The 10,420-nt window shown below is 31.9% G+C and overlaps 2 protein-coding genes across 2 annotated transcripts; one reads left to right on the plus strand and one right to left on the minus strand.

The window, feature by feature from the left end:
• Positions 1 to 2,036: 2,036 nt before the first annotated feature.
• LOC114295847 (UDP-glycosyltransferase 84B1) lies at positions 2,037 to 3,713 on the plus strand. The gene has a single exon (XM_028240137.2). The coding sequence runs from the start codon at positions 2,145 to 2,147 to the stop codon at positions 3,576 to 3,578; it is 1,434 nt and encodes a 477-aa protein (XP_028095938.2). The 5' UTR covers positions 2,037 to 2,144; the 3' UTR covers positions 3,579 to 3,713.
• A 3,530-nt stretch (positions 3,714 to 7,243) lies between these two features.
• On the minus strand, positions 7,244 to 8,827 carry LOC114295849 (uncharacterized). Its single transcript, XM_028240138.2, has 2 exons — positions 8,455 to 8,827; positions 7,244 to 7,754 (listed from the first exon to the last, which is right to left on the minus strand). The coding sequence occupies exons 1-2, from the start codon at positions 8,775 to 8,777 to the stop codon at positions 7,394 to 7,396; spliced, it is 684 nt and encodes a 227-aa protein (XP_028095939.2). The 5' UTR covers positions 8,778 to 8,827; the 3' UTR covers positions 7,244 to 7,393.
• Positions 8,828 to 10,420: the final 1,593 nt, after the last annotated feature.

Consider the following 10,420-nt stretch of genomic DNA (forward strand, 5'->3'; position numbering starts at 1 on the left):
TGTGCATATATTTTCAAACACTAACACGAAATAAACTTTACATGAAATAAATTATAAAGGATAAAATAATATTTGCTCAATTTTTATACTACAAAAGGAATTTTAGTGTAAATATAAACAATGATTATATTTTAGGAGATTTACGTATAAGTCCTAATATATGGATTTATTATACAATAGGTCTTATAATAACTAATGGCATTTTTTATCAAACACTATTAAAAAATATTATTAATTGTTAATTTTCAACGACATTTTAAAAATATTGTTACAAAAAATATTATTAATTATAAATTTTAACGATAATTTAAAAAAAAATCATTACAAAAAAGTCACTAATTTTTAATTTTCAGTGATAGTTTAAAAAATTAACCACAAAAAGCCACTAACTATAAGTGATATGAAATTGTCATGTACATAATATAAATTGGCAATTAAAAAAATTACCTATTTTATTTATCAAGTACGTGATATGAAATTTTTTAAAAAATGTTAGATACATAGATGAAATTTTTATATTGTATTAGTGAAATTTGTGATATGGGACGCAATTTTCACTCCTATTTTTATGAAAGATAGAATTATTTTAAATAATTTATAATACATAATTATAATGATCATATGGGTAAGAAAAATTTATAATACATAAAATTTATATAAAAAATTTGACAAAAATAATATGATAATATTATTATTATAAATAAATCTATTTTTAATAATTTTTTATTTTGAAATAAAAGATTCATAATAAATTACATTATTATTTATAAAAATTATGAAGTATTTTGAGAAGTTGGTAAAAACACATCTTCTAATTTTTTACTCATTTTGATTCACATCATCTCTCACATAATTTATTCATAAAAAAACAAAATAAATTAAAAAAATTAAAAAATTAATTTTTTACTAACTTTTCAAAAAAACTCTATGGTTGAATTTTTATTTTTGTAGCGTTATTTTATTGATAAAGTTAAATTTTAATAGACAAGATGACAACCTGTCAATTTATGTAAGACAATACTTTATCATCTAAAAAACACTGGCAAGACAATAATTAATTGACAAGACTTTGAAGAAGTCGAAGCATGAGATGTCCCGTAAAAAGAAAATATTATAAATTTTAAAAAAATAAATAATTAAATATCTTATATAAGTGTAAAATTTACAAAATTATAAATTTCATATATATGTGAAATATTTAATTATTTATTTAATAAAAAATTTAATATTTTTAACATCATTCCTATCAAAATGATGACTTGCAAGCTTTTTTATTTTTTATTTTTTTTTTATTTTTAAACTCCCAAAAGGATGCCTTGCTTGCTATAGCATGAAGAAAAATGGACCAATCATATTAATTAAATTAATCAAATCTCTTAAATCTTTTAAATTAGTTTATTTTATATATTTTTTAGAAGTCAACCAATAGACTTAGCCTCCGTTTGGGAAGTGAGTTAACTTTTTGACTTTTTTAGCTATTTTAGTCTGGGTTAAAAAGCTTAGTTTGGAAAGAATTTTTTGACTTTTTGACTTTTTTGACTTTTTTTATGAGGGAAGAGTATAATGATTATGGGTTGGATGTGATGTTTTGTTTGTTATAGCTAAAATAACCTATTTTATTTTTTGTGACTATTTTAGCCCCAAAATCACTTGCTAAACACCACCTTAAGATTGAAACTACTCAGCCTGAGTTTGGAGCAGTTTTATTTAATAAATTTTATAAGATAAATCATTTAAATTATCAAAATAAACATAAAATAAATTTATAAGAAGTAAATTACACTATCAAGTACGTAAACATAGACTGTGTACAAAAATTATTAAAAAAGTTATATTTTAGTGTACGCTTCTAAATAAAATTTTAAATCAATAATAAATTTTATCAAATTTAATAATTAAAATTATTAAAATTTCATTCATTTGTAAATATTTAATGAAAAATTCACGCATTTATAATTTTTTAAAAATGATTTTATAAATTCAACATCCAAAAAGAATATTAAAGTAAAAATCTCACTCAATATGATGTGGTGCACTGTGATTGCGTCATTGCCTACGGTGGTTGCAGCCCTTATTATCCCACCACTTCCTTCTAACATTCCCTCAACCAACCATTCTCTCTCTCTCTCTCTCTCTCTCTAGCCATGGCTGCCATGGAAAAGAAAGAAGAGATTCATGTACTAATGGTAGCATTTTCATCACAAGGCCACATCAACCCCATGCTCAGACTAGCCAAACGCCTACACTCCAAAGGCCTCCACGTCACCCTCGCCACCACCGAAATCGCCCGCCACCGCATGCTCACCTCCTCCTCCGCCACCACCACCGCCGTCGCCGCCAACTCCATCGACGGTATCAGCCTCGCCTTCTTCTCCGATGGCCTCAGCCTCGACTACGACCGCAAAACCAATCTCGACCACTACATGGACTCCCTTGGCCGAGCCGGCCCCGCTAACCTCTCCTCCATAATCCTCCACCACCACTCTCACGGCGGCCGGAAATTCTCGTGCATCGTCACCAACCCCTTCATTCCTTGGGCTGCTGACGTGGCGGCGGAGCATGGAATCCCATGTGCTTTGCTTTGGATTCAGCCATGTTCTCTCTACTCTATATATTACCGGTTTTATAATCATTTAAATCAATTTCCATCGTCCGCGAACCCTAATCTGAGTGTTGAATTACCAGGACTTCCATTGTTGAACACAGAGGATCTTCCTTCTTTTGTTCTTCCATCGAATCCTTTTGGTAGTTTTCCAAAATTGTTTTGTGGGTTGTTTCAAAACATGAAGAAGATGAAATGGGTTTTGGCTAATTCATTCCATGAACTCGAAAGCCAAGCTATCGATTCGATGTTTGATATCCACCCGGTTCTACCCATTGGCCCGTTAGTACCGCCATCGATTTTAGGAGAAGATCAAGCAGTCGACGCTGGTGTTGAAATGTGGAAATCCGAAGACAATTGCATCGAATGGCTTGATCAACAACAACCAAATTCGGTTATCTACGTGTCGTTTGGAAGTGTAGTAATTTTATCGCCACTGCAAATGGAGAGTATCGCAACAGGATTGAAAAACTGTAACCGTCCGTTTCTCTGGGTGGTGAAAAAATCCGACTACACGGCAAAGGAGGGAGAAGGACAGCTGCCGTTAGGGTTTTTGGAGGAAACGAAAGGCCGAGGACTAGTGGTTCAATGGAGTCCTCAAATAAAAGTGCTGATGAACCCTGCTGTTGGGTGTTTTTTGACCCATTGTGGTTGGAATTCGATGTTGGAGACGATCGCCGCCGGAGTGCCGGTGATTGCTTATCCACAGTGGACGGACCAGCCGACGAATGCGAAGCTCATGGCGGAGGTTTTAAGGGTGGGGGTGAGGTTGAGGCCGAACCAGGACGGTGTGGTGACTAATGAGGAGGTGGAGAGGCGCATTGAAGATGTTATGTGTGGGGCGGAGGCAGAGGAGTTTAGGGGAAATGCGGCGGAGTTGAAGGTGGCGGCGAGAGTAGCGGTGGCGGACGGTGGTTCATCGGATCGGAATATTCAGCTGTTTGTGGATGAGATAATTGGGAATTCTAGTACGTGAAGTTCATAACCAATATCCAAAGCTCCCTTGATCAGAATCTCTGTATTTTAGGGTTGTTCATTTTGAATTTTTTTATTTTCGGATTATAATTATTTTATTTTAATATCATATATAAATAAATAAAAATATTATATATAATTGTAATTACTTTATTGTACTAATATGATATATGAATAAACAAATAGTGGCTTGGCCCTCTTTGGAAAGTTATCTTGTATCTTCTTTTGAAATTTTTTTATTTTGGGTATATTTCTTTCTTATTTAATTTTTATTATAATTGTAATTATTTTATTTTAATATCATATATAAATAAATAAAAATATTATATGATGACACAGTTCGTGATGGTAGAACGAGTCGGACTGATCCACGCTCCTTAAGCCTATGTCCGAATGACTAAGCCCACTTGAAGATCTGCACAAAAGTTCAACAGGGAACAGGAAGTCCCCCAGCGAACCCTCCGACGAGCAAGTTAGAGAGAGAAGTGGAGTATAGAGAGGGAATAGAGATATAAAAGCTTAACATTCTTCTTGTCTTCATCGTCTGCTTATATCCCCTGGTAATCATTTTGTTGTCCCTTCCGACCTGTCACCCTGGCCGAAAGTCTATGCTGTAGCTTACCTTGTTCAGGGTAAGGGCGTGCTGTTCCGACGGAGAGGTGTTGTCGTAATAAATGCTGTGAGGGGCTGCATTAATGGCAATGTGCAGTGGCAATAACTTTGCAGATCTTTGTCTGTTGATGTGGCTTGCCTTTACCTGCCACGTGTCTGAATATCATTGGTCCTTCATGTCATGCTGACTTCCAGCTGTGCTGGGTCTTATCAGTTGAGTTATGTATTGGGCCCTAAGTGGTAGGCTTAGGTTGTTCATAGTGGGTTATGGCCTTTATGGACCTACCCATATCATTATATAAATAAAAATATCTTATATAATTGTAATTAAATATCTTATATAATTGTAATTACTTTATTATACTAATATGATATATGAATAAAAAAATAGTAGCTTGGCCCTATTTGGAAAGTTATCTGACATCTTCTTTTGAATTTTTTTTTTGTCTTTAATAATTTTTTTCAAAATTATTTAATTGTTTTTACTTTTTTGGTCCGTAGATTAATCTAAAAAGTAAAAAAATATAAAAAAAAATTTGAAAAAATAAGTCAAAAAAATTCACTAATTTTTGTCTTTTCTGGACTTTTTTTTTTAGATTTAAAAAATTTTTTGATTCATCTTTTCAAACTAAATTTAGAATTTAAAATTTTTTTAAAAAATTTAAAAACAATTCACTAAAGAAGCAAAAAAGTAAAAAAATAATTACTAAATAAAGTAAATCTCAAACCCCCACTATTTGATTTTCATTATTATAATTATAATTGAATTTTATCATAATATGATATATAGATAAAAAAATAATTATTTAAATCTCTCATTATGTGGAATTTTATTTCCGGCATATTTATTGTGTTTCCCTCTCATAATATTCTACTATTTAATATTAATTATTTTAATTCATTCAATTCATTATTATCAAATTCTACTATTTAATATTAATTATTTTAATTCATTCAATTCATTATTATCAAATCGAGAAATTTTTATATGAGAGAAAGCGTATCACGTGACATTATTAAGTATTATCTTTCATCAATTATTTATATATATATTTTTATTATCTCTTAAACAGTTAACATAAATGTGATAAATTTTATTATTAAATTTAATCACAATAAAAAAAATCACGTGACATCCCCTCTATTTAACAACTAAAAAAATGGAATAATCAAGACAATGAGGCCGAAACCACTGTTCTTTTCCCATGAGGACCCACTTGCCTCTGCCTGTGGGGAAAAACATATAATATGACAAAATATGCTGACTCCTCCCTTTCGTATTTTCTCATCCATTAATTATTGGTGGCGTGAAAATCAAAAATACTAAAAATTCTATCAAATATTTTACGTAGGTGTGAGATCCACATAAGTCCTACAATCATATTTAGTAAAACTTTTGATAAAATATTTGAGATCTCTAGTAATACTCCTCGAAAATTCACGATTCAAATGTTTTGAATATGTCAAAACGACATTGTTTTAGGAATAAAATAATATCATTTTGATATATTCAAACTATTCAAATCATACAAATTTAGACCACCAAGCATTTTTCTTTCTCATCCAACCTCTAGGGAATTCTATCCTCCAAAAACAAGTTGACTTTTTGGGTGAATTATGTCAGGAGCGTTACATTTTATATTTTGTATTATTTTGATTTTTATATTTTTAATTAATATAATTTTAATTTTTAATTTTATATTAATTTAGTCTAATTGATAATACCGATAATATTTTTGAATGAAAATAATCATTGAAGTAATTGAGGTGAAGTTACTGAAGTTAATAAATTTATAATTCTATTCAAAAAATATGACACATGCATTTATATGCATATTTTTTATAAAAAAAATGTAAGAATTAAAATCAATTGAATTAAAATCAAACATTTAAGGTTAAAATTAAATTAATTAAAATTATAGAGATAAAAAAACTCAGTAACCAAAGTACATCAACTACTGCCGCAATTTGCCTTAACTTTTTTAAATTAGTAAACGATCCTATTTTGTATGTGAATGAACCGGGCTTTATCATTCCTTCCTTCCATGTTCAGTCATAATAATTATCCTTGCTCGGTCAAGTTTGTTCTCCCTTTTGCCCGGCTAACCATGCCCGCCTTGGTTTAGTCGGATACGGGTGGGTTTATCAAGTTGTGAGTCTTGCACGGTACGATTAGGTTTGACCCAATTCCAGGCTCATGATAGTCCAATTTGCACCAATTCGATCCAGCCCACTTCATTAACTCCAGTCTTTTGTAGTAAACAACTCAAAAAACTTCGAAATACATGCTCACCAAATTAAATACCGGTCTCATATTAATAATTAAGTGTACAATTATGCGCAGCGTTGAATAATACACAAAAGAATAATCAAATGAAAGCATTATTGACAGTGGGAAAATGGAGGAAAAGGTAAAGGTTAGATAATGGAGGTTCAAGAATTGATAAGTGAGGGTGTTTTAGAAAAAATCCAATTTATACACTAATTCAAGATGATGTGGAGTGGATAAGCATAAAATGGGGTGGGGATGATTTGCTGTCGGCAGCAAAAACAGTGAACTTTATTCGGTTGTAGTGTTCGATTGGAGGATGCTCTAATGTTTAAGGGTCTATTTCGTGCAATTTATTATAAGTTTAAAGTTGATAATCGAAAAGTAAAAATTAAAATCATCCCTCTCTTAACTTTTCGATAATTAAAAATTTTCAACTTATTTAAGTTATAGATACAAATAGTCAGATACAGATTCTTAAATTAAAATAAGTTATAAACAATTCATTTAAGTTAACCAAACAATCCGTAAGTATTATTTTGTGCTGTGTATTTGAACCCTTCTTCATGTAAAATAGGAAACTGATCTCTTCTTAATTCACTCCACCGATATGCCTGAGCACTATGCCACTTATTCATTCTCGGTCAGAATTGAATTGACTGAGTTGAGTAACTGAGCTATGGTTGCCTCGCAAAGAGGGTATTGTAAAGCTGATTTTGTATTTTTGTACTTTTTTTCTTCAATGTTTAAGTTTTTGCAGCAATAGCCTCGCCGGGAGCCATATCTAAATCATAATTTTACTCTTTTACTATAGTTTTGAACATTTATTTGCCAATAAGACTAGAAAACCAGCAATACTACAACACTTTCAGTGTTTGTTATTCATACATTTCAAATACTTAGCCTTGTAGTCATAATAAAGTAGAAGCATATGCCTACTTATATTTAGCTTTATAGTCACTCCAGAGTTGATCAACTGTCTTGCCCAACAACTGAACAAAGTAGTTAGCATTGTAAGCATTTCTCATCTTCTTGTTAAGTTCTGCTACAAACCCATTTCTTAGACTGTCACAGTAATCCAAAAATCGGGCTGTAACATCGTAACCTTGGTCCCACCGATCACCCTGACCGGGTTTCACCCAATGGCTCGGGGCATATCCAGCCTTCAACCTCACAAAATCTGCAATTCCTTCTATCAATCCTCCAGGGGTCTGGCCATTCCCATTCCACTGCCATATGTGTGTCATCTCGTGATACAGAACTCCGGTAATCTCTCTCTTAACATCGCCGGAGTACCTTATATAGAAAAAAATACTCTGTAATTTATTAATAATTCAACAAAAGATTTAAAAGTTAGGTAAAAGATATTTTTGACTTATGCTTTTATGAATTATTAGTTTTTAGTAATTTATAATAAGTTGTATCAAACAATACCTTAGTGCTAATTGACCGTAGAGTATGGGGCCGTTTGGATTGTTACAACCCTTAACAGATTTAACAAATTGTTTGAAATCAATTTTAAAGCAACCTACTTCACCACGAGTAACACCCACAAAGGAAATTATTAATTATTGTTAGTGAAAAATATCTAAAAGAAAAAAATATTAATTGTAGTAAAACAATAAAACACATGAAATAGGAAAACTACATTGATAAGAAATGAGAAACCAAATAAATTAGCCTATTCTATATAAAATTAAATTTTTTTAAACAAATTATTAATTTCAACAAATTGTTTGAAATTAATTTTAAAAGAACCTACTTCACCATGAGTAACATCCACAAAGGAAATTATTAATTATTGTTAGCGAAAAATATCTAAAAGAAAAAATATTAATTGTAGTAAAAGAAATAAAACACATGAAATAGGAAAACTAAATTGATAAGAAATAAGAAACCAAATAAATTAGCCTATTCTATACAAAATTAAAATTTTTTAAACAAATTATTAATTTCAAAATAATAATAATTGATAGAATTTCGTCTGCATTAGTACCCTTGTATGTAATTGGCACTGACGTGAATCTCATTATTGACAGCGTAGGCGATGCCGTCCATAGTGTCAATGAACAAGCTCACTCCCGACACGCTCTTTCTGTTTATCGGACAGTTTTCCCGGAAAGTCCTCCAAATGAAATTTGTGGCAGAGATTAGGGTTTGCTTGCTGTATTCGAGTCCGATTTCGTTTGTGAATCGGACACCACCGGGGGTTGTTGCTGCCCTGTTGGTGACACTGTATTCCACTGCATGGGTTGCTTGTAGGTGTAGGGTTGTTAGAATCACTAGACAAGAAAAGCAGAAGAACTTCATGTTAGCCATGGCTAGTCTTTTTTTTTTTTCCTTTTCTTCTTGTAAGTAGGGTTTATACAATAAGTGTGGCATTGCAACACCATTTATATATAGATTGGTGACCTATGATCAGCCCGCAAAGTTGGACCTGGTGACCTTTGCACTAAGAAATTAAAACAGTGATCATGGTAATTAGATAGGGCCAAAGGTAAGGAGATAATTCCTCCATTATAGTTTGCTGGTGGCATGACTTTGCCGAGTCAATCCACCACTTATGAAAATTAAATATAGAAAGGAAGAATATAAATCAATGAAATTTTATAAAACTTATTAATGGGATCAATTTTTTAAAAAATTATTCATTTATATATCTTTTGTGATCGATTTCTGTGTTCATATATTTATTTTTATTTTATAATTTGGCCATATTGTTTTGTAAGAAAAAAAATCAGAGTGCTTTTAAAAATATTTTAAAATGAAAAAAAAGAAGCTAAAGCCGTTCTTATCAATTGGAAGTATTTTTTTAAATTTTTTTTATTTATTTAAAGTAATGCATTTAAGAAAACTTTATAAAACGAAAATCAACCCACAATATAGGACTTCCCAAGAGCCTAATTAAGAAATCAACCCGCAAGAAGGCTCATCAGAGAAGAGGAAGTACGTACCAAGGAGGTAGAAAAGAGGTCAGGGTCTAATGATTGTCATTTGGGCGAGGAGGTAAACACAGTTATCGAGGAGACCATATTGGAGGAGTTAGTACATAGTCCTAATTTTGTTGTTGAGCAAGTATCTACTCCTGGTTTTATTAAAAGCTTCAGTGGATCTCGTGATGGAAGTGGGTTTGGTATCAATCTTGAAGTGGATTTGGCACAAGCACTTAGTAAGAATCTAAATAAGAAGGATCTTCTGAGCCTTAATCAGTCAGGCTTAGTTAGGCAACTTGCTTCTGTCCCAAAACTCCTGCGGAATGAGAAGAGGAAAAGAAAGAAGAAGGTTCAACTTGAGGGGTTCACCGGCTTTGCTAGGCTTCATGGGCACCAAGCTGTAGCAGTCAGCAAGCACTCTTCTAGGTCTGTCATTTTCAGACCAGCTGCAGCTGTGATTGCACGTTTAGATCTGTCTGAGGGTGCTACTAGTCCGAACAATCTTCTTCTCGATGAAGCTAAAGCCACTATACAATTAGGTAAATCTCTTGGCATCAATTTCAATGGGAAAGAAGATGATATGCTAAACAAGATTATTGAGCTAGAGCTAAAGGACAGAGAGATCTAAATAGGAGGGTTTGGTCTTAAAAGGTTGAAGGATGGCTTCAAGTAAGCTTAGCTGGAGTTTTCAGTGAGTATAAGCTTTGTTAGTTAGTTTTTAGGTTTTGGCTTCAAGTGTTTGTGGTCTTGTAAGCTTGTGTTGGTTTCTCACCAACATTATGCTCGGTTTCTTTTCTTGTCTTTTTTTCTTTCTCTTTCTTGTTGATGTTATCTCATATGTAATGTATGTTTTCTTCATCAATAAAGAATTTTCTTTGCTGATAAAAAAAAAAAAAAATATAGTTTTTTCCAAGAACCTAATTAGGAAAACTTTATGAAACGAAATCAACCCACAATATAGGACTTTCCAAGAACCTAATTCAGATAGCTGACAACTATGGTTAAACTACTGGTACATTTCAATAATTA

The sequence above is a fragment of the Camellia sinensis genome, chromosome 12 (genome assembly GCF_055761805.1).
Source record: "Camellia sinensis isolate YWXY chromosome 12, ASM5576180v1, whole genome shotgun sequence".
Taxonomy (NCBI): Eukaryota; Viridiplantae; Streptophyta; class Magnoliopsida; order Ericales; family Theaceae; genus Camellia; species Camellia sinensis.